The 23,814-nt window shown below is 47.9% G+C and overlaps 2 protein-coding genes across 2 annotated transcripts in view; one reads left to right on the top strand and one right to left on the bottom strand.

Annotated features, from left to right (window-relative positions):
- Positions 1-4,357: 4,357 nt before the first annotated feature.
- Positions 4,358-16,724, top strand: KDELR3 (KDEL endoplasmic reticulum protein retention receptor 3). Its single transcript, XM_032791915.2, has 5 exons — positions 4,358-4,917; positions 7,207-7,307; positions 8,622-8,780; positions 11,513-11,765; positions 15,903-16,724. Exons 1-5 carry the CDS (start codon positions 4,827-4,829, stop codon positions 15,941-15,943), a joined length of 645 nt encoding a protein of 214 aa, XP_032647806.1. The 5' UTR covers positions 4,358-4,826; the 3' UTR covers positions 15,944-16,724.
- Positions 16,725-17,492: 768 nt separating this feature from the next.
- The window catches only part of DDX17 (DEAD-box helicase 17), a 31,821-nt gene continuing 25,499 nt past the window's right edge, over positions 17,493-23,814 (bottom strand). The window contains 2 exon segments of the mRNA XM_032791930.2: positions 17,493-20,655; positions 21,418-21,657. Of these exon segments, the coding sequence (XP_032647821.1) occupies positions 20,153-20,655; positions 21,418-21,657 (743 nt within the window). The 3' untranslated portion in view covers positions 17,493-20,152.

Genomic DNA, 23,814 nt, shown 5'->3' with positions numbered 1-23,814 from the left:
GATTCAAGGAGTCTGATCAAGTGATCTTCCAGGGTAACCAGGGAGGGAAGCCTGAGACAGAGGCAACAGTGGGGGAAAGGGTTTACTTTCCTTGTGTTAAGATCCAGAGGATCTGGGTCTTGGGGTTCCCCGGGCAAGGTTTTGGGGGGACCAGAGTGTACCAGGCACTGGAATTCCTGGTTGGTGGCAGCGCTACAGGTTCTAAGCTGGTGATTAAGTTTAGAGGAATTCATGCTGGTACCCCATCTCTTGGACGCTAAGGTTCAGAGTGAGGAATTGTACCATGACAACAATTTTTAAAATCTTATGACTGTGAAATTGACCAAAATGGACTGTGAATTTGGTAGGGCCCTACAGATGATCTATCAGTGCAAAGAGTCCAGCCATGATGGCACATTCAGACCTAAAACCCGGCAGGAAGAGATCCAAAATATTTGAGGCAGGCAGATAATGCTGGAGATGTTCCACCATGTCTTTCTCAATGACTGTTCCTTGGAACGAAGGGCCCAAGCCCAGACAATAGCATGTGAGATCGCTGCTGTTGGTTCCTTCAGCACAGGACAGACTGGTATGTTTAGGGGCTGACAGCATCTGACTCCTCTCAGGGAGGCGCTGGTGATCTGAACAAAGTGGGCTCAGATATTCTGATGCTCATCAGTGGGGAAAAGTTAAGCCACCAACTTCAATGCTGTGTGGGCACTGGTGGGTTTCACTCCTTTACCTTGTGGCTGCCTCATTCACACAGGCTGTGTGTCCAGTCAGTGCAAGATTTTGTGAAAGGAAATGTGATTGTAACCTGCCTATTCATGCTTGGCTGTGCTTCTGGAAAATTGAGGTTGGGGGGCAAAGAGAGGACCAGCTAGATACCCTCCCCCATTTCTCAGTCTAAGAACCCTATTAAACTCATTCTGGAAGACATAGGTAGGGTTGTCATAGTTCAGATAACTGCACTTATACAACCCCTCCGTGGTCCACCAAGGGCACCCATGCCAGGGTCCTGGCTCCTACGCTGCCATCTCTCTTGGGCAGAGACCTGCAGCTCTCTCCCTCCTGATCATCATTTTTCCAGGCTGCACAGCTCCCTGCCTACACTGTGATATCCCCAGCAAGCCAGACTGCTAAAAGGCTAGCTTCTGCATCATGCTCTCTCTTCAAGGGCTATGAAAAGCACATTTGCTCACAGTTACAAGTTACCACACAGCTCCATCTAAGCAAGCACATTTATTCTTAAGATGGAAGCATTCCAGAGAAAAATGTATTAACAATGATAAAAGAACCTACACACATGCTAGAAGGGTTAGCAGAGGTCATCCCAACTCCAGTCTTGTGCTCTGGTCAGCGTCAGACCTTCCAGTCCAGGATTGGGCCACCCCTTTTTGGACAGAAAGTCCTATCTGTTTGCTGGATCAGAAAGAAAGTCTCGAGTCAGTTAAACTTGAGCTATTTATCCAAAAATCTTTTGTTTGTTGGTCTCTAGAGAATACAGTTTGAACTAGTGCCTGTGAGGGTCCCCAGGAGGTTGTACCTCTCTGGTGGTGTTACTACCTGCCTGATTTGCCTTAATTACCACCTACTGGTTTTAGTTCCCAGAGGAGCCATGGCAGTTCTTCCTCGTGGAGTAGAACACCATTGTAGACGAACCATTCATTTAAAGCAATGGACCCCAAAGAGACAAACTTAATTCAATAAGCTCTCCCGACGATATGTAGGAAATTGACATATCTGTCATAGGGGTCTTGTCTGACAACATTACAGTGGTGCTGGGGCATCACTGGCTTAGCTCAGAGAAAGCTAAACAACCCTTTGGATAGGCCAGTTTGGTGCCATGCCTGCCACACTGAAGGAAGATGTGTATCTGGGAAGAGGCTATTATATTGTATGGGAGAGGGAAATGCTGTGTACAGCTGAGTATGGGAGGGGCTAGCGTCTGGGAGAGGGATGCTCTGGGCATGTCTGGAGGAGGGGCTTTTATATAGGAGAGAGAGCTGTGTGTGTTTGTGTGTGTGTGCGCGCAAATGCTTGTGCAGCTATAAAAGAAAATGGAGCTCTCTCTGTGTGTATGAGTATGGAGAGAGCTATTAAATGGCAGAGGGGAGCCTATGACCTCTTCTGTGATGCTCCCCACTGGCATCCTTAGATTATTTCCTAGCTATTCAAAGGGCAAGAGTTCCTCACAATCTCTTTCTTTACTGACTTATTCCCAACTCCACATGGTCCCACCCTCTTGGGGGTGATGCACTGAATTTAAAAAGGGGGAGCGCCCTGGCAGATACATGATGTCAGATTGGAGGGAGGTCTCATGTGGGGTTCTACAGGGATCTGTTCTGGGCCTGCTGTTTAACATCTTTATTAATGACCTGGATGTAGGAATAGAGAGCATACTGATCAAAAATGCAGCTGACACAATGCTGGGGGACTGCCAACACTCTGGAGGATATTGCTAAAAGTCAGAGGGATCTTGATAAATTGGAAAACTGGGCTCTAGACAACAAAATTAAATTCAACAAGGGACCAAGGGAAGAAAGACCAAATGTACAAATACAGACTGGGGGAAATCTGGGTTGGCAGCAGCACTGCTGAGAAGGATTTGGGAGTTGTGTCAGCAATGTGATGCTGTTGCAAAAAAAAAAAAAGGAGATGCAATTTTAGGTTGCATCAACAGAGGCATAGCATGCAAGTTACGGGAGGTGATAGTTCTGCTCTACTTAGCGCTGGTTAGGCCTCAGCTGGAGTACTGTGTCCAATTGTGGTCACCAATGTATAGAAAGGATGTAGATAAAATGGAAAAGACCCAGAGATGATCAAAGGGATGAAATGCAAGCTCTGTGAGCAAAGGCTGAATGAACTGGGTTCAGATTGGAAAAGAGGAGATGGCGGGGGGGGGGGAGGGGATATATAGTGGTCTTCAAATATTTGAAAGGCTGCCATAAAAAAGATGGAGAAAAGTTGTTCTCTCTTGCCACAGAGGGCAGGATAAGAGGCCATGGTTTCACACTACAGCATAACAGATTTAGATTACATCTCAATGTCGTGTGGTATGCATACCCCATCCTCCAGGATGGGGTGGGGATGTGATATCACTGTGGTTACAGTCACCAGACTTCCCTTATGCTGAAAGTGGCACAAGCTAGCAGTCAGAGCCAATTATAGCAGCCCTCAGGCACTAGGCAGCATGGGCCCTCCCGACTCCACCAGGCCCCAATCCAGGGCCCTAACAGTGGCTGAGGGGTCCACCACTGGGTCAGGGGGGAATCCTACTGAAACACTCTGACCTCATGCAGGTAGGAGACACCACTCACTCACCCTCCCTGGGTGGCTTTCTACCATTCTTACGAAGCTGCAGTCCATGGGGCATTGAGGTCTCCATGCTCCTCAGCACAGGTAATTCCTTGGAGCTCTGTTGGCCGCAGATCTTCTGCAGTCCTAATCTCAGGATCTCCAGCTCCCGCAGGCAAGGACTGTGGCATCTCTTCAGCTGGAGCCTTTTCCAAAGGACTTTCCTCTCTGGCAGTCAGCCTAGAATGAGCTGGGCTGCTCCCTTTTATTCTGAGGCAGCAGTTGGCCCGTGCCCAGCGCAGTCTATGGGGTGGGACTTCCACCACCCATAGCATGGGGTTAACTCTTTCCTGCCCAGTGTGGGGTATCCCCCCATCACGCTCAGGAAACACTTCCTAACTGTAAGAACAAAAGGACAATGGAACAGGTGCCTAGGGAGGTTGTGGAAGTTCCTTCACTGGAGGTTTTCAAAAGGAGGCTGGATCGCTGTCAGTCTTGAATAGTTTAGACACAACAAATCCTGCATCTTGGCAGGGGGTTAGCCTAGATGACCCTTGCGGTCCCTTCTAACCCTGTGATTCTATGAGGGGCAGCAGCACCAGATCAGGAGGTTTCAATCAGGCACAAGAAACAATAACCACAACAACTGCACTTGTCACCTTCTAAACACTCTGCCCACAAGTGACTAAAGAGACAAAATTGAGCAAAGGGGGATTATGCATGAATATCAAGAAATATTTCCCACCTGCAACTTCTGTTAGAGGGGGGAATCAGGCAAGACTCACCTCTGCAGGCCTTTAAAATGGGACTGAACAAAGCCCCAGGCACTATATTGCAGGAAACAACCTGCCCTGCTCAGATCAGGGCAGAACCATGATGTGACCTAATGGATCTCTTCCATCACTAAAGGCTCCATGCCTCTGACAAGGGCTGATCATTTCCATCTGCCTTTTCCCCTTTAAGGACGTTTCGGGTTGTAACTTGAGAAGACCAAGCGGGGAAAAAGAAAGAAAGAAAGAAAATAACTCGGCTGAGTTTCTCCCGCCTCCTCCTCCGCCCTTCCCATGCAGACAGCAGCCACGTCACCCAGCCTGCACTGGGACAGCTAAGCAGGCTCAGACTAGGAGGGACATTCTGGGGGACAATCCCCGACTTTGCACTGGCACACGGGAGGAAAAGGGCCGTAGGCAGATCACAGAGTAGGTAGAAATTGTGTCTGATAGAACAGAGATTAAATATACCAGGAGGAGTGAGGGGACCAGTTCATTCTGGAGGTAAGAATATCACAGGAGAAAGTTTTTATACTAGGAAAGAGAGAGTTAACTCGTCTGCCAGGAGACAGGGACAGGGGACTCCATACCCACAGAGAAAGAAAGTTTAATTGGGAGAGACAGTTTAACTGATCCGGGACAGGTAAGGGAAAAGATTCACTGCAGAATTTTACCAGGTAATAGAGAGAATCTCTTGGGAGAAACCAAGAGACCTCCCCAATCCTTTCCTCCTTTTCAAAACTGCACTGAATAATTTGCCTCGGGGAAGTTCTCGGAGCAATGAATATATTCCGGATCCTGGGAGATGTCTCCCATTTGCTGGCTATGATCATATTACTGGTCAAGATGTGGACATCCAAGTCCTGTGCTGGTGAGTTCTCTCTCCCACAATTTTATGTGTGTGTGTGTGAGAGTGAGAGTGAGAGAGTGAGTGTATGCATGCGTGCTTGGGAAGGAGGGCTCCATGTGGCGTTGGCTGTGAGAAAGAAGACAGTGTGGAGATGAGGAAGGGGCAGTGAGTGGGGAGAATCAATGGCTTGCGAGTTAGTGGCACTCTGTGCCCTCCCTTTCTGAGTTCCTAGGGAGCATTAAATCTCCCTCTCTCCATCCCTCCCACCTGCCATCTCACTACCTCTTCCCCCATCTTCCTCCTTCCCCACTTGTGTCCCCCACTTTTTTGGGGGGGCCGCCCTGTTAGAACCCTTCCACCGCACAGAGGGGCCAACAAAGCCATCCTGGCTCAATATTATTTCCGTTGGAGGGCGGGACAGGGATGTGATTGGGAGGAGGGTGTTGTGACGTGGCAAACAGCATCAGCTCTTACTACAGGTGCTAATGTTGGGGTGCCCATAACATGAGCGTTGTTATTAGGGGTGGAGAATGGCAGGGAGCTATTAGCATGTGTGCAGCTGTAAAAATCTTTCCAGGCAAAAGAAACAAAGAGGCTATGAGGCATCCCTGCTCAAGGGCAACTGAATTCCAGGTGTGTAACATTACAGGAGATAAATGGCTGTGCCTCCCCCTAGGCCGCATCTGCTGGCCAGATGATGCAGAGGAGCTGTAATAATACTGTGCACCTTCTGAGCATCACAAAGCACTTTACAAATCTTCCTTTAGCCTTAACCCCCTGCGGGGGGGGGGATCTTCATTTTACAAATGAGGAAACCCAGGCAGAAAGGGGTGAAGTCATTTGGCCAAGGTCATCAAGTGAGTCAGTGACCGAGTTGGGAACCGAACTCAGCTGTAGGGTCCTTTCCCCTTCTCTAAGTGCTAGGCCATGGGAGTGAAAAGGGAGACCCTCTGCTGGGCTGCTCTCGGCAAGGAGAAGCCATTGGTTCCTAGCAGAGGGAACAGTTTTAGCAGTCACAATTTCTGTCAGCACTGGTTCTCCACTTGTGAGGTAGCTCCCTTCTCTTCATGTGTCATTATATAATGCCTCCAGCTGTAACTTTCACCCCATGCATCTGAAGAAATGAGGTTTTTTACCCACAAAAGCTTATGCCTAAATAAATCTGTTAGTCTTTAAGGTGCCACCGGACTCCTTGTTGTTTTTGTGGATACAGACTAACACGGTTACCCCCTGATAATTGACACAATTTCTGAGTGACTGTTGGGCTGATGAAAGAAGCTGAACTGAGAGCCCTGCCACCTGGAGTCTTATTTTCCATTATCCTTTCACAGCAGGGACATCATAGGTGGAAACAATCCCAGTTTCCCTCCATACTCCAGCCTCTTCACTGGTGTGCCTCAACTTTGCCCCCCAAGTTCACTGGTGACTGAAAGCTATTACCATTTATGGGCTGGGACCTGATCTTTCAGCCAGCTTGCTCCCAAGGCAGACATTGCACAAAATATCATCAGTGCAAACAAGATGGGAGGGAGAGGAGAAAGGCATGCTCAGGAGAACCAGGATTGAATGGGGCATGAAAAATGACCACCCTCTCACCCCAGAGCTGAGCCCTGCAAGGCAAGCCTGGGGCATGCTGAGGTGGTGTCAGGGGAATCCTGCACTGCTACTGCCCATACAAGACCTGTTCTGTCAATCTGGCTTGTTTTGCCTGTGCCAAGTTCACTTAACGCAGCCCAAGATAAATAGTTTTAAACACATTGGCTTTATTGCAACAAAATCCTCCTACCATCTTGCCTCCCTATGTATGCAGCATAACTCACCCCCTGCACTGCTTTGATCTAGCACAGGGTGGTTAATGATGCTCTGAGCACTCCCCTATAGATATAGGTCAGGGCAAAGTGGCCAGTTACTGGGCCATGCACGGCTCAGCCAAACATGAGCTCCAGCATGCTAGTTAGGCAGAGAGGGAAGACATGGCTCTGGTAGGATGTTAATGGCAATAGCTATTTACTTTCCAAATCAATTTTGCATTTTAGTTCAGTGAACTAATTTGGCTGCACATGTAGCTGCTTTCCCACTTGAAGGAGTGGCTGACCATCCACTTTGTATAACAGCTATTGTTCTACAAACCACAACAGAACCAGGTAACAAGGCTGATGAATTTTTTGTCCTGAACTGTTACTTAGAGGAGAAGATACCTTGATACAAGATGAGGGGGCATGTGCACGTGGAGTTTTCAATAGCTGTGTGTGGCTCCAAACCTTTCCTCTCTTACTTGTCTTATCTCCCATTCCTTCCCCTGATGTGTAGGTATCTCCGGGAAGAGCCAGATCCTTTTCACTCTTGTCTTCACGACCCGCTATCTTGACCTGTTCACCACCTTCATCTCACTCTATAACACCGTGATGAAGGTAACGGCAGGGAGACGCTGCAGGAGCCCCACTGCAAGCAACCCCATAGGCGTCTCATTGTAGTTACTTGGGGAAGGTGATGATAGACATTCACCAAATCGGGATTTTAAATTTTGGGGGGAGCTTTCTACAAGACCCCCAAAATTACAGTAAACTGCCCTTTGGCAGGGGAGGGATAAGACTGTCCTTTAGATCTACTATTCCTCTATTGAGCAGAGACAAACAATAACAGCCCACTCACCACAGCAGCTCCAACAAGTTGATTCCACTGCCCCACTAGTGCCTGCCAAATCCAGAAGCAGGAGACTGGGATCAAAGCTGGGTGTCCTGCACAGTAGGCACAGGGCCAACTCCTCCTGTCAAGACAAAAGTAGCAAGAGAAAAGACCTGGAGCTTCTACATGGCAGTACAGGAGCAGGAACTCCTAGGGCAGCAGTGGGCAAACTTTTTGGCCTGAGGGCCACATCGGGGTTCTGAAACTGTATGGAGGGCCAGGTAGGGAAGGCTGTGCCTCCCCAGACAGCCTGGCCCCAGCCCCCTCTCTGCCCCCTCAGAACCCCTGACCCATCCAACCCCCACTGCTCTTTGTCCCCAGATCGCCCCCTCCCTGGACCGCCCACTCCTAATACCCCCCCCAGACTCCACCTCCATCCAACCCCCCTGCTACTGGACCCCTTACTGCCACAACCCCTATCCACAACCCTGCCTCCTGACAGGCCTTCCCAGTATTATTACACACACACACCTATCCAACCCCCCTGCTCTCTGTCCCCTGACTGCCCCCAGGGACCTCCTGCCCCTTATCCAACCCCCCTGCTCCCCACGCCCTTACCATGCTGCTCAGAGCAGCAATACTGTCAGCTGCTCCACCCAGCCAGAGCCAGCAACACCACCACGCTGCCCAGCTGGAGCTCACAGCCCTGCCACCCAGAGCGCTGGTGGCACAGTGAGCTGAGGCTGCAGGGGAGGGGCTGGGAACTAGCCTCCCCGGCCAGGAGCTCAAGGGCCAGGCAGGACAGTCCTGTGGGCCGGATGTGGCCCGTGGGCCGTAGTTTGCCCACCTCTGTCCTAGGGTCATGTGGCCCAGCTATTGCAGCATCCCCAGGAGGAAGAGCAGGAGAGATAGGAATCAATCCTGGGTTTTCCAGAGGGCAGTCCAGAGCACTAACTCCCCCCCCTCCCCAGCAGCAGCTTAAAAGCAGGACTTGAATTAGGCAAGCAAGCAAGCCAGTCCCTTTGAAGTGAAGAAGACAATAGGATGTAAGACAAATGTCTTTCAGAAGAACTTTTTTTGCTACTTCCCCCCCTCTGCAGGTCATTTTCTTGCTGTGTGCCTATGTCACAGTGTATATGATCTACGTGAAGTTCCAGAAAACATTTGACAGGGAGCACGACTCCTTCCGTCTGGAATTCCTCTTGGTCCCCGTCACAGGCTTGTCATTTCTGGAGAACCACAGCTTCACCCCCTTAGAGGTAAGGAAGTACAAAAACTGAAGGGATGGGAGGGGGAAAAAGAAGGTGATAACCACTTAGTTGAAACCAATTGGGATTTAGATGATCAGCGGAGCATGGAAATAAATTTTGTGAAGAAAGGGGCCAGACTGGCAGTCTTTGGAGACAGACAAGACAAAAAGCTGTTCAAGTTTCTGCAGCCTCAGCTCACTCATGCCTCAGTCCTGACTTGGAAGAGTTACACCTAAAGGTTCATTCTCCATAACTCAATTCAATCTTCAGCCTTTCAGCTAATATTACTAACAAGGAAACCAACGAATATAGTGCAGGGGTCAGCAACCTACAGCACACAGGGCCAGAGCAAGGATGTTTCACACCCTAGACAAAACTTCCACCTTGCCCCCCCCCCACTGTGCCCCTGCCCTGAGGTGCCCCCCCTGTGGCAGCGATGGCGTGCTCGCGGTGGAGGCAGAGCAGGGGTGAGTTGGAGCAGGGAGTTCCCCTGCATACCATCCCCCTTACTTGCTGCAGGCGGCCCTCCCCGCGCTCCCCTGCCCCAGCTCCCTCCACCTAAATGCCAGTGGCGACCGGGGCGGCCAAAGATCCGGCCGCCGCGGTCACTGCCGAAGAAAATGGCACCCCCCAAATCCCAGCACCCTAGGCGACCGCCTAGGTCACCTAAATGGTTGCACCGGCCCTGACAGCACACGTGCCCCCTTTGGCACATGGCTGCCAGCTGGGGTCCCGGCCACTGGCCCCACTCAGCGTGCGGCCGGCTGAGTAAATGGGACCCCAGACCAGCAGCAGGCGCGCCCCGCTCACCATGCTTGGGTTCTGAGGCTCCCGGGAATGTGAGCCGCCGGGCCACGGGGCCCCAAGCCTGCTGCAGGAGGGGCAACAGCGGCTCACACTCCTGGGAGCTGCAGAGCCCGAGTGCAGCGAGGCAGGAGCCAGGGAGTGCACAGGGACTGCCATCCACATGCATCTGCTGCAGGAGCCCCCCCTCCAGGGGGGCACCAGGCCACAGCCAGGGCAGGAGCACCCCCTGGTTTCCCCCTCACCATGATCAGGTTCTGTGGCTCCCGGAAGCGTGAGCCACCGCCACCACTGCCCCTCCTACAGCTCCCCCCATCCCACTGCTTCAGCAGTCCACGTGACGTTTTGCCTCCACGTGGAGCCAGCATCTGACCAGCATAGGCATGGTAAGAGGAGTCTCAGGAGCAGTCAGGGAGCAGGGGGAGGGTTGGGAGTTCTATGGGTCCTGTCAGGGGTTGGGGAGTGGTTGGATGGGGCATGGGAGTCCTGGGAGGTCTGTCTGGGGGCAGGGGTGTGGATAAGGGTTGGGGCAGTCAGGGTGTGGGGGGTCTCAGGAGGGGGCAGTCAGGACAAGGAACAGGGAGGCTTAGGTAGGGGTTGGGGTTCTGAGGGGTAGTCAGGGGACGGGGTCCCAGGAGGGGGCAGTCAGGGGACAAGGAGCGGGGGCGGGTTGGGGGTTCTGACCGGGGCAATCGGAGTGGGAAGTGGGCGGGAGTGGATGAGGTTGGGACTAGGGCAGGGCTCTCCCCTCTTTTTTGGTTGTTGAAATAAGGTAACTCTAGGCAAGGCGGGAGCTGGGGGGTGTATGGGGTCTGGCGCCTGCATATATCCACTGCAGTCTGCAGGAGCCCCCGGGAGTGGGCACCGGGCTGAAGCTTCCAGAGCTGCTGCCCCCTTGCACTGTGCTGGCTCCTCCATGGCTGGGGTTCACTGCTGCTGCAAGCAGGATGCTCTGGCCCTCTGGGAGGCAGCTCCTCCCTGCCAAGCTGCTGCAGCAGCCCAAACCTGGCAAAGCAACGGTGGACTGGGGGCGGGGGCCACCGGAGTTGTACTGTTCCTCATGGGGGGGGCTGTGCACTCTCCAGGGGAGTTCATGGGGCAGGGAGGGGGGAACCTGGTCTGGGGAGCAGCCCCTGGGCACGGCTGGCCCCTGGGGTCTGTAAAGACTCATTGGGATTTGCCCCCTCAATGAACCGATGTGCAAGTGGAGGGGGTGTAAGATGGAAGTTTCACCTAAGGCACAAAATGTCCTTGCATCGGCCCTGCCCCAGGGGGTGCCTGCACCCTAGGTTAAGAACCACTGCACTAAACTGATAAGATCTGCATTTTAATTTAATTTTAAATGAAGGTTCTTAAATATTTTAAAAAACTTGTTTACTTTACGTACAATAGTTTATAGATTTATAGAGAGAGACCTTCTAAAAATGTTAAAATGTATGACTGGCACGCGAAACCTTAAATTAGAGTGAACAAATGAAGACTTGGCACAGCACTTCTGAAAGGTTGCCAACCCCTGGTATACTGGTTTTCAGGATTGAGCCTCCCCCCCTTCACAAAGAAATGAAATGAGACTGGGACCTGTAATCAACAGGGCACATCTGATTAGGTAAGGGGCCAGTAGGAACAGCTGAGTTATGTACTTAAACACTCTCCCTCTCCCACCCAAAGATCTAAATGATTCAGAACCATCAAATTGGGCATTGTCAGCCTATGCAAACAGAGCAGCACTGTTACCCTCATCCTCCCATTCCCCCTATTATTTGCTATACTTATTTGTTACTTCTGGTCTTAAAATGGGTTGAAAGCTCTTTGGGGCAGGGACAGTTTGTACCGCGCATCAGCACAACAGGCTCGGATTCCAGAGGGAAACCTTTCGAGGCTACTGAAATTAATTGGCCAGTAAGATTCGCTTCTGAATTGTTTCCCTCTTCCCACAGATCCTCTGGACCTTCTCCATCTACCTGGAATCAGTAGCCATCCTTCCTCAGCTCTTCATGATCAGTAAGACGGGGGAGGCAGAGACCATCACGACCCACTACCTCTTCTTCCTGGGTCTCTATCGTGCGCTCTACCTTGCCAACTGGATCTGGCGCTACCACACAGAAAATTTCTATGACCAGATTGCCGTGGTTTCTGGGGTGGTACAGACCATCTTCTACTGTGATTTCTTCTATCTCTACGTCACTAAAGGTAGGTAGGGAGCTGGACTGAGGGTGAAAGCAGGAAGAGAAGGGGTATATTCGGCTCACCTCCATAAGCAGGCTAGGGTGGGGATAGAAGCTAGGCATTTGACCATCTTCATAACTACCCTTAAAAATGGGTATTGTAGCATACTGCATTTGTTTTCAGCCCTCTTCAAACATTCAATCTTTCAAGGGCTACAGTTACATACAAAACAATCTTTTAAAACATTACCGTTGCAAAGTCAAGCACCCAAAAACAATGGGAAATGCCAGAATGAAGTTTGCTTGTGCAACCTAATTCAACCCCCTTGTGCAAATTCATTGTGACAGTCTTTAATTACATGAGGACATGCTCCATCCCCCCAACATAGGACCTCTCCCTTAGTCAGTGCAAAAGGAGGAATAGTGCTCATTGAAAGAAACTATTCACTATTTTGTTTGCTCCTCCTCATACAGTATGTGACTCTAGATCCTATTTACAGTACATCAGTGGTCTCCAACCTTTTTATGCACAAAATAACTTTGAATTTAAATGTAACCCAGGATCCACCCTGCCCCTTCCCCGAGGACCTACCCCACCCACTCCATTCCCCCGCCCCTATCACTTGCTCTCCACCACCCTCACTCACTTTCACTGGGGTGAGGCTAGGGGGTTAGGGTGCAGCTCTGGGCTGCGGCCAAGGGGTTTGGAATGTGGGAGGGGGCTCCAGGCGGAGCCCAGGGCAGGGGATTGGGATATAGGGGGGATGAGGGGTGGAAGCTCTGGGAGGGAGGTTGGGTACAGGACAGGACTCGACTCCGGGCTGGGGCAGAGTGTTGGGGTGCAGGAGGGGGTGTGGAGTGCAGACTCCAGAAGGGTGTAGGAGGGGCCCTAGGGGGCTGGCTCTGGGAGGGGGTTCAAAGCTGGGGCAGGGGATTGAAGTGCAGGAGGTGGTTTGCGGTGCTGGCTCCAGGGGGGAACTCAGAGCTGGGGTGCGGGCTCCTATCAGGCAGCACTTATCTCCAGCGGCTCCTAGTCAGAGGTGCAATGGGGCTACAGCTGACTCCCTTCCTGCCTTGGCCCCACACTGCTCCCAGAAGCGGCCAGCCAGCTCCTGGGCACACGACTCCACATGCTGCTCCTGCCTACAAGCACCACTCCTGCGGCTCCCATTGGCCGCAGTTCCCCATTCCCAACCAATGGGATCTGTGGGGGCAGTGCTTTCTGTCCTTAGCCCCACTACACCACCAGACTTTTAGCGATCGATTGTCAGAGTCTCCAGGATCGACCAGTTGATCGTGATCAACTGGCTGCTGATCACTGCTATACTTGGTCTAAATTCTGCTCTCAATATGCAATTAATGTTCTCAAGGACTTTTCTATGGTATTCATCACTGGAATATTTAAGTGCTTCACAAACATTATCTTCAATTCCCCCATGAGGGGGGCAAGTATCTCCATTTCAAACATGGGGAAAATGAGGCACAGAAAAATTAAGGCCAAAATTGTTACGTGTCCACTAATGTTGGGTTTCTACCTGGAGATGCTTCTGGCCTGACTTTTCAAAGGACTCTGCATTTTTATAGCATGTCATGTTCAGAGCAGAGCTAGTGGAATTGTGAATGATGAATACTTCTGCAAATCAGAACCAAAGGTCTCAAGCTGGACAGACAATGAGAAACCCAAACAGAGGCCACCTGAAATGCAGATTAAGTGACCTGCCTGACATCATATAGGAACACTGGCAGAGACAGGGATAGAATCCAACTATGAAGGCATCACTTAACTGCCTAAACCAGAAGACCATCCTTTCTCTTGCTCAAGTTTCTTGTCTCATTCATCAAATACCTTCCAAGTACTGCAACAAATGAGGCAGGGGTCCTGCAAGCCCACAGCCTCCTTCACAATCCTGGTTCTTTCCCAGATTAGGCTCATCCTGTATACTGAGGCAGGGGTCCTGTGGAAAAAGAACCCCTCTTTGTGATCATGGAATTAAAGACCGTCACATAATGCATATGTATAAGGTGGCCAAATTAAAGTTGTATAGAGAACTCTAATACAGGTATTTCTTAACTTTTGAGTGCTTGACTCTACAATCTCAATGTGGAGTTTCCTAGGTTTTGGGAGGGAAATTTATATGGAGCCATGCTGACCCCTCCCCCCCTGTGTCATCAGCAAGGGAGAGACATTTAAAACCATAGCAAATTCTGCCTCTTGCCATTTTATGAGAGCAAGCCACTAGAGCAGGATGAGACACGTTGCCAGTGTGTTTCACAGCTATTTGTTGAACAGCAGAGGAATGTTGAAACTCTCCCACTGTAGATTCCATTCTAGGCTTTGGAAGAGTGTATTCAGTGGTTTCAGACCCCTTTTTCACCATCCCCTCCTTCTGCCTGTTCTGTTACAGCCTCTCTGTTCCCTGCTGCAGTCTCTGCCCCCCCGCCTTGATTCCTCCACCCTCTGTTTCAATCAGGCTGTTTCTTCTTCTCCACCCTGCTCAGGTATCAGCAAAGGAATTACAAAAGCATAAGGCCAGGTCTACACTATAAACTTACGTGAGTATAACTATGTTACTCAGAAGTGTGAAAAATCCACCCTTTGAGCAACGCAGTTATACAAACCCAGCCCATGGTATACACAGCACTATGTCAATAGGAGGGCTTTTCCTGTCGACATAGCTACTGCCTCTGGCGGAGGTGGATTAACTACATTGGCATACATCTTCACTGAAGCACTACAGCAACACAGCTGCACCACGACAGCGTTTAAAGTATAGACTTGCCCTAAAAGACAGTTTCCCATATCTCAGTGCAGAAACAGCTCCCACAACTTTTAATTGCAAGGAAGGTCCTGCCCAACTACTGAGGAATGCCCAGTAGACTGAATCTTCAGGACAGTCTAACTGTAAAACTCTTAGCAAGTCTCTACAGAGCATATGGAAACAGATTTTCAAACAAAGTTCAGTCAAATGTGGGTGGATTTTCACGGAAACAGCAAAAAGCACATCACTTATATAAAGGCAACCATTGCCTTTGCCAATTTTCAAGTCCCTGCACCAAAACACAGAGATAGTAGAGATTCTCAATGAAACAACTGCAAGAATTTGTTTTAAGTTAAACGTGGGTAAAACAATGCACCATCTCCAAATCTCATTTTCAGAAATGTCTCAAGTGTTTTCACTGACACTTTCCCAAAAGTCAGCCTAAGGCACGAGAACCTTTAGCTTGAATGACTAGTTTTGGAAACTTCTGAAAACAGGGTCTTTATAAAAGAAAGTGTTAGGCAACCGTAACGAAGTGTCAGCACCAGCTCTCCCTTTAATATATGCTATCACCACACTTGTACCTCGAGCGGAGGACAGCCAGCCACAATAGTCGTTTCATTGTCCAACTCAAGAATGAGATGGCAAACCCGAACAAACTGATGCTACACATTTAGAAGCAAGTTGTGAAATACCTAGCAGACACACACGCTTTTTGGTAGAGTTCAGGCTACAGTCCCAGCAACACCACTCAGTGGTCCAAAGTTTGATCCCTGACCATGTATTGCATGGTTTTACACTCATTAAGAAAAAATAAAGATTTCATAAGTGAAGAGAGTGAACCCACACGACCCAGATGGCTATGAAAGAGAGATAAGGTTAATTCAGAATGACTCATTTTCATGAAGAGCATTCCTCGGGCCCCCTGCCCATGTTGCACCAGCTGTTTTCAACCAAGAACTGAATATGTATGTCTCTCTTCCCAAAGCTCCTGTTTTGCACACATTAATCCCACTAAGCCTGCACAGTTCAAGAGGATGACATCCAAGAACTTGACAATACAGATTGTATCCTCTGGTGGTATTAGCTTATGGCACTAAACTCCGAACAAGGCTTTTGGCTCTTGAAGCAAGCTCTAGAGCTGTGAATAAGGAACAAGGTAGTGCTAAGGATGCTCTACCTGCACTAAAGTCACGTGAGGCTTAAAAAGTAACTCTCTCTCCCTGGCACACCTCTGCCACCAGTAATCCCCTGGTGACATCCATTCTAATTAGTTGTGAGCTGTTAACCTTGCAGATGATAATGTTATGCTTTAGAGAGCAGGCACAGGGACTTTACTGGGAACGTGAAACTGTGAATTTCCTCAAGTTTCATTCACTATGCTTTCTTCCTCTTCCTTGCAGTCCTGAAGGGAAAGAAGCTAAGCCTCCCAATGCCAGTCTGAAAACAGCACCATACAACCCAAGAAGTTCCTGCAGATGCAGTTCCAAGATCACAGCTTTCTTCTTATGCCCCACATTGACAAAAATGGCTCAGCTAAGAATCTCAACTCAGTGCCAGTAATACAGTGAGGCTTGGATGGCTGATAAGCTCTTGATCTGCATAGGGCTTTTCCTTAAATGTGTGCTAGTGTTTTTGCTTAAGTGAATTTTGTACTGGTGAATGGTTCTGGCTAGTGACTGAAGTCCTCTATTCTCATAGTAGATACAGAAGTGCAAGCTTTATTTTCTCTTTTCCTCCTCCAACCCACTTCCAAAATCTGCCTCCTTTAAGGGATCACCTCAAGGAGTGAAAAGTTTGGTTTCCACAGCCTATTTTTAAGTCTTTCAAAGACTTCCATCTGTAAAATAGTTGCTAAGTTCTTAGCAAACAGGTACCCAAAACACCAAAAACCACCAATCCATTTCATATTGGGAAAACCGTGGCAGACAGACCACTTACAATTACTGCCATTTGTTTGCAGTGTTCTTGCAGCCATGTGATTACTGCCACTGAAGTCAATATGGACTGGTAATCAAAGAGGTGCAATTCCCCATATCCCAGTCTATCTAGGCCCTGTAATATTTTAAGGGAACATCTTTCCATTAAAATGGCAAGGATTACATCTGAAGATTTCAATATTGTAAATATTCAAACATTCTGCTCTACTCAACCCCTTTCAATCACAGTCCCTGATGTTCCACTGATAGCGAGCATTTTTATTAAAATATATTTGGTTGCTGACAGACGTGACTATTCCCTGGATTATTTTCTGTTATGTAAAATGGGGGCGTAGCAGGGTGGCCACCCCACTCCTGCCCTGAAGGGCTTAAAACAGCCCTGGGAGAGGACTGTGGGTAGAAAAAGGCTAGGCTGATTGGGGGAAGCAGCCAAAGGTGGAGGCATGCCCCAATCAGGCCACAGCTGGCCCTATAAGAGAGCTGAGGGCCACAGACAAGGACACTAACTTCTAGAGAGAAGGACCTGGCTGCCTAGGAAGCTGAGGGTACCTAGGGTGGAGCAGTGCTGGGGAAGGGCAGAGGGAGCTGGAGAGCTCCAGCCTAACAAAGCCCTAGGCTGCAGGCTGAGTTGAGGGCCCACAAAAGGGTACTAGGGCTGCAGAGGGGCAGCCTAGAGATTGGCAAAGGCAGCTAGTCCAATCCCCCTTGCCAATGAGTGGTTTACAGACAGCAGTCTGCCCCAGGAAGCAGGGGCTAGATGATGACTGGCAGTAGCCACTGAGGCAAGGTGTGTTTAGAGGGTTGGGGGTTCCCCTGGGAGGGGAGATCCAGAGCAAGGGGGTACTGTAGTGGGCAGATCCCCTGGGCAAAGGGCACTGGAGTCTGGGAGGCACAGGGGCCAGCAGCAGGTGAGACACTGACCTGCAGAGGGCTCTCTGGGCTGGAAAGAGAAAATTCCCAAGACGACTAGCAGGAGGCGCCCCACCACATGGAGTAAGTGGAGAATGAGGGTAAAAACCATTTACAGTCTGGAAACAAAAACAAGTGCTCACATTTTACTGACAACAGTGTTTTTATTTATACCTACAAAAGAAAACAAGATGGTATCAAAAGGACAATTTACAAACTAAGAATAGTAACATAGCTCTTAGCATCCTGTCTGAACATCACAAATTTATGACTCTCTCAATTCAAGTCTTCGTTAATACAACAGGAATGTGTCCAGAGACCAGCAAAGGTATGAAACAGAGCACTGATCCCCGACAAAAGCCACTAACCCTTCAGTTGTTGAGAGAAATCCACACAGTAAGTTGTTTCAGGAAGTGGGAAGGGAGGAGATGCCAGACTCATTTGACACTCCCACAAACATTTACAGATTGAGAACAATGCAAACATTAATAGATGTTAACACTATCAACAAGGGCTCTTCAGCTGGTACATGGAACAGAACAGCAAGCACCAGGTGAGACGGGGCAGCACATGCTACTGTGCATTCAACAATCAGATTGGGCATGAGAGAGACTGGACTGCAGCTGACATCAAGTTACAATAAAGCATTGCAAGACCTCAGCATAACTGTTTTACATCTACCCAAGTCCCTGAAGGAAGAAGTGAAAGCTACAGCACACCACAAGGCAATTTTGACTTTCCAGAGGCCCTTTTTAACGCCAGCAAGGCAGTGTGTCCCACCCCACGCCCTTCCACGCCCACAGAAACTCACAAATGAAGAATAGCTCCATGCTTTGCTTGTGGGGGAGATAAAAGACAACAGATCAGTCAGTGCTGGGACAGTAAGAGTTCATTTTGTGGCCATTATTTAAAAACACAAGCACAAACTTCTTGCCAAAGTACTAGTTAATTTTTAAAATAGCCTCACCTTAAGAAAGATAGGGGTGTTAAGGGAAAGTTATCTGTCCCCGAGATTGTGCTGATAACCTACCTGTATGCTGCACACAAACCATATATTCATCCCACCCTTCACACTATGTCCTAAGGGGAAGATGTCTAAAATAAAAAGTTTTTTTTAAGCAAGCCCTCTCTCCTGGGGCTATCAAATGTTCTGTTCTCCTACCAAAGGGTTTGGCTGCCTTTTAGAAGGCTTGAGATGCCTTGTTTGTGACTACTACAGACTCCCCCAATAGAAAATAAAATCACAACAAACTCTTGTAACACAAGGATTATGCCTTGCAAAATCGGTATATGGCTCTGGTTTCCTGCCAAGTTACCCAAACACAAGAGCAGCCAACTCTCACTATGATCTACTGCCCCAGAACCGCCTGCTCATGGCAATCACAAAGTAGACAAACTTTACTATTTAAAGGGGAAAACCCCCACACCTACCGTGGCCTGTAGAATAAACAAGATTGAATTAAAATGTTTACTAAATTTCCACTTTTTTCTTACATTTCCTAGAATGCTACCTACCTGCAAGAGCTGATCTCAAAAGGGACTGCTGGGGCTGAGGAAATGCCAGGGAAAGCACTAGGCAGTCCAAGGTATGAAGGAAAAGCAGCTTCAGAATCAGGACACTAACCAGCTCTCTCACCTCATGAAGAGGGGTTTCCAGTTGCACCTCCCCTGCCCCACACCAAATCCCATTAAGTTTTAAATGGGAAAACTTTGCTACATTTCACTCAGCAGAGTGGCACTCTGAACACTCCCCATGACCAGGTGCTCTGCTCACTAAGAATATACACAAATAGTACTGAACATCATCTTAATTCTGGTCAGTGTTTCTGTGCCTTCTACTGAATAGTTATCTGAGTGACCCCAGCAATGGGAATTTGAGGGAAGAAGTTGGTTTAAGAAGTCAGTAATCAGATTCCATCCATTCCTGCAATTTAACTATCATTGGGAAAGAACTTCAGTGGTAAATATTTAAAATAGATGTTATATTTTAACAAGTTTTTACAATGATTAGATCTAGGGTTTGAGACATCAAATGGAAACTGGTTTCTGGTCCCTGACACTGGGGCTTTATTCCCATTCTCCTTACCACACATCATAGAAGTTACTTCAAAAGGAAGGCTGCTGCAACAGGAGCTGCAAAAATGCCAACCAGAACAGTTTTACACTTTATTTGTGGGGCAACACTCAGAATCCCTCCGAACTGAGCCAAACAAGCAGAGTTTTCCTTAGAAGTTTACTTATGCGAGTACAAGCATCAATATTCGGTTATTAAAAAAAAACCCTCAAATCTAGAAACAAATGAGCACTGCTCCCTTGGATTTATTATGTTAAAGGAAGCGTGCCCTGACTCCCCAGAATTCCCCACCTCTCAATACCTCCTGAAATTAAGTTAGCATGTTATGGCAAAGAGGCCTCCCCAGCTCTGCATTAAGTTTTCACACACAAACCTCATCAAAAAGATTGGGCTGGGACCTATCTGCCTTATACCTATTTTTTTTTAAGAGAAAAAAAAAAAAAAGTTATCAATTTCTTCAACATGCAAGACAAAAAAAAAAAAAAAAAAATCCAGTCAATTGTGTTTGTGTGTGTAATATATATATGTATATATGTAGTTAAAAACCCACAAGATAAGTAATTGTGGACTGGGGGCCATTTTTGGTGGGAAGGAAGGAGGAATTGGGATGGTGAATGCTAAATCTAACCAGCATGAGAAAGACAACACAGTGGGGAAAAAAGAAAGAAAAGAAAGAAAAGGGTCCTTTAAATGCAAGAGGCCGAGACTGGTCACCAGCAGCCAAGTGGTCTCATTTGCGTGAAGGAGGAGGGGGTGGGGGAGGGGGTGGATACTGGTATGTGGCAGTCTGTCCCATATAGCCTATCATGTTAGTGGCCGGAGGCTGAGGAAATTGTTGTGACATGAGAGGCTGCGGCTGCTGGCCTGACCGAGCTATCCCTGCATACTGCGGTTGGGTGGCGGTTTGAGCGGTTCTCCCAGCGGTGGCAGTGCTAGCGGCAGCATAGCCACTAGCATTGTATTCTGCAGTGCCATAACCACTTGTGCCATAGGCAGCTGCTCCATAGCTCCCTTGGGCATAGGCATATTGGCTCTGCTGAGCCCCAAATGCGGAATTCGGACTTCCATAAGCACTGCCATAGGTTTTGTTTGCTCCATTGGCAAAACTGTCGCCACGGTCACGGTCTCTCCGGCCATCTTTTACTCCCCGAAGCCTCCGTTCACACTCATCCTGGTACATCAGGTTAGGATTGTTGGCTGAACTGGCAGCAGTACGGTAACGAGAACGACCTCCTGGTAGTGAATACAGTGGGGTTCAGTACTGTGTATAACTCAAATAAGAAGGTCTGTAAAACACTGAATTCTCACAATGGTTTTAATTACTCCCTCACCACTAAAGTCAACAGTTCCATGACAATAGGGACAAAGGCCATAACATTTTCAAATGACTGTCGCAACATATTCCTGCACAACTTTGCCCATGGCCCTTCTTTTTATCCAAGCTGTGGATACCAAATTCAAATCCTGTATCCTGATCTACCCCAATATATGAGAGCGAGCAGAACAGAAACATACTGGAAGAAATGTAGCACTGACTTAAAACTGAATGGGTCAAATTTCATTTGTTTCCTTGTGGACTGGGATGCAGCACTCCACCTGTAAGAAGGCGCAGTGTATCAGATTACTGACTGTGGTTCGATTAGGTGGGAAACAGGACATGACTGCAGGAAATGTAACTATTTTACCAGTTCACCCAGAGGCAGTTCTCTGCAGGACACTGTTTGGGGAAAGAAATCCTGTGGGTATGATTGAAACACTGAACACCCTCCTTCAGTTAGCTAAAAGGACCCCTATATTGGGTATGTATGCCTCAAATTACAAGGTTTTATATCAAATATTTATTACTATAAGTTTACATATAATAAGCAAGACAGCAGCAGTGTGATGTTGAGATGGTTTAATTATTAAGGTGTTTTGCTCTGCCTCTTTACACCTATCCTCCTTCAAGACGGAGCACCTATTCCATATTTCTAACCCCCTCCCGTTTGCCTTTACCTCCACCACCTCCTCCTCCTCCTCTGTGGTCCACAAGCTGCATCAGTTTCGGATTGATGGCCTGGTTGGCTTCCTCCAACACTTTGATCAGCTCCCTGGCCTGTTTCAGGTTCCCCGGTGTGAAGAAGGTGTAGGCAGTGCCCTTGTTGGTGCTACGGGCAGTGCGGCCGATTCGGTGCACATAATCCTCAGAGCTGTTTGGATAGTCGTAGTTTATCACAAACTTAACGTCTTCCACATCTTGCGAGGTGCCCAGGTAGCGAAGCACAGTGAGGGGGTAGGTGGAGGAAAGGGGAGAGGAAGAGAAGGACGTGCCAACGAAAGGTGGGGAGCACGAATGCAGGTGACAGTAATAAGAGAAAAAAACAAGTTAGTAACTGAACGGAATAAAAACAAGAGACTCATCCCAAAAGAGTAGAAGGTTTAAATTTGAGCCATGCATGGGTCAAAGGCCAATGACCTGAAAACTGATGGCACATATTAAAGCAGTTCTCTCCATTCAAATTCACCCTTCCCTTGTTGCATCTTTGTGCCACGTGAGAGGATCTTTACACAATACCATCTGAATTTGTTAACTGACTTTAGTCCCCTCTCTTTCAGAGAAACATGATCTGAAACAAAAAATGCCACTATTGTTGTGGACACAGCAAGCTGGGGTGGAAGAGGGAGAGATCTGCCACAGGGAGACTTTTACTCTGTTGGGAGAAGTCCATTAAAGACTAACTGCAATGAGATCACTTACCTTCCAATCAAGCACATGAAAATTAAAAATGAAAGGCTTTTACTTTGCTATGAATTTTAAGGACTATAAAATATAATGAATGACTTCCCCTATCCTAGAATTTAAGGGATCCCAGTTACACCACAGTAGTCAAATTCTGCCAACTTATTATTTAAAAAAAATATATCAAACCACAACTAAAACATTTTACCTGCCTTCTTAGTTATCATGAGAATGCGTTGCACTAACATTTCACCATGCTACTAAGCCCAGTGTTAGCAAACTTTTGAATCTGAGTCATAGAATTTAAGGTTGTCCAAGTCAAAACTTTAAATGTTAGACTGAACTGAGTGAGTGTTCAAAAAGACAAAAAAGCTGTATCATATGCAAAAATGTCATTAAACCCTAGGAGATATCAAAATATTTTAGTCTCTGTTGGGAAATCAGATTTTTGTAAATTTATGGGGCAGAAACTAAGTAAATGTTAGTGTAACGTTTTAGTTAAAACACCTACAGTAGCAGAAGTATTTGCTATGGTAAGCAATGTTAAAATAGAATGGTATTACAATAAAAAAATGTTCTTAGTTCATGAAAAAAATCTGCATTTTAAGAAGAATATTCAGAAAATATCCAAGATAAAACACAGATTTTTGTAATTTTTTTTTTTTTTTAAAAGAGAGAAACATTCTCTGTTTGTTACCAGACCGATGCACACTCCCTCCTCCTGTGGGAAACCGCTGCAGCCGATCCCGTCTCTTTGCCTTTTATTTTTGGCGGCCTCCTTTCGAAAACTCCGCCTTCTGACACGGGACCACTGGAGCGCGGGGAGCATGCATCAAGGGTCCATGGCAGCGAGAAGTCCCCACACACGCTCGCTCTGTGAACTGGCTTAGATGCTTCTCTGTAGCCCCAATTGGTTGTGAAGTGCCGGAGAACCTGGGTTCAGGTAAAAATTTCAGGTCCTCCAACGCTTTTTGGCCCCACCCGGGGTTAATAGGGGCGAATGTCAAAAAAATGAAGATACAAAAAATATATCCAAAGGGTCAGACTGCATCTATTGCCCAGACTTCTCAATTTCAAAGAGGGGACAGGGAGAAAATAAAAACAATGGGTTTGTAGTGGTAAGAGGGGACTTTATGTCTGTTTCTTATTACAGCAAAGGGGTCTCCTTAGTCTTTGCTGACTCCAAAGTCCTGAATCACACCAAAAAGGGAGTGAGAAGGCAGATTTCACAGGGGGCTGCGCGAGTCTCCAACTAGGGTCCTTGGTGCAATAACAAAGAATATTTTAATGGGAAAAGTATAAGGCAAGGGAGGGGCAAATATGATAGGCACAATCACATCTTCACAGACAGAGTTTAACTAGAGTCTGACAAGCAGCAGGCTACGTGATCTTTAGCCAATCCTATTCCGCACATCCATGAGCAGCAAAGTGAGTTGAATTACAAAGTGGATACAGGGAAGCGCTTTCCTGGCAGAAAGCGCCCGGAATTGTAGCTAATAGCACAGACACTGCTGACTTGATTTTTTTGAGGGGAGGGATAGAAAAGGCAGGGGATGTTCTCCAGATTAAAAAGGTGGTCCTGTATGTGCACATATCAGGCTGAAGAAAGATCAGAGCAAGTACAAGATTTGGTTTCTCCAGTCTAGCATGCTCCATGTATTTGTGCACAGTCA

The sequence above is a fragment of the Chelonoidis abingdonii genome, chromosome 1 (assembly GCF_003597395.2).
Source record: "Chelonoidis abingdonii isolate Lonesome George chromosome 1, CheloAbing_2.0, whole genome shotgun sequence".
NCBI lineage: Eukaryota > Metazoa > Chordata > Testudines > Testudinidae > Chelonoidis > Chelonoidis abingdonii.
Note: the sequence above shows the minus strand (reverse complement) of the source record. Positions and strands in the feature narration are given on the sequence as shown.

Excerpts from the sequence above, each read along its gene's own strand:
- KDELR3 (XM_032791915.2), top strand. The coding sequence starts at position 4,827 with ATGAATATATTCCGGATCCTGGGAGATGTCTCCCATTTGCTGGCTATG. Across the intron at positions 4,918-7,206 it reads GACATCCAAGTCCTGTGCTG|GTATCTCCGGGAAGAGCCAG; the intron begins GTGAGTTCTCTC and ends CCTGATGTGTAG. Across the intron at positions 11,766-15,902 it reads CTATCTCTACGTCACTAAAG|TCCTGAAGGGAAAGAAGCTA; the intron begins GTAGGTAGGGAG and ends TCTTCCTTGCAG.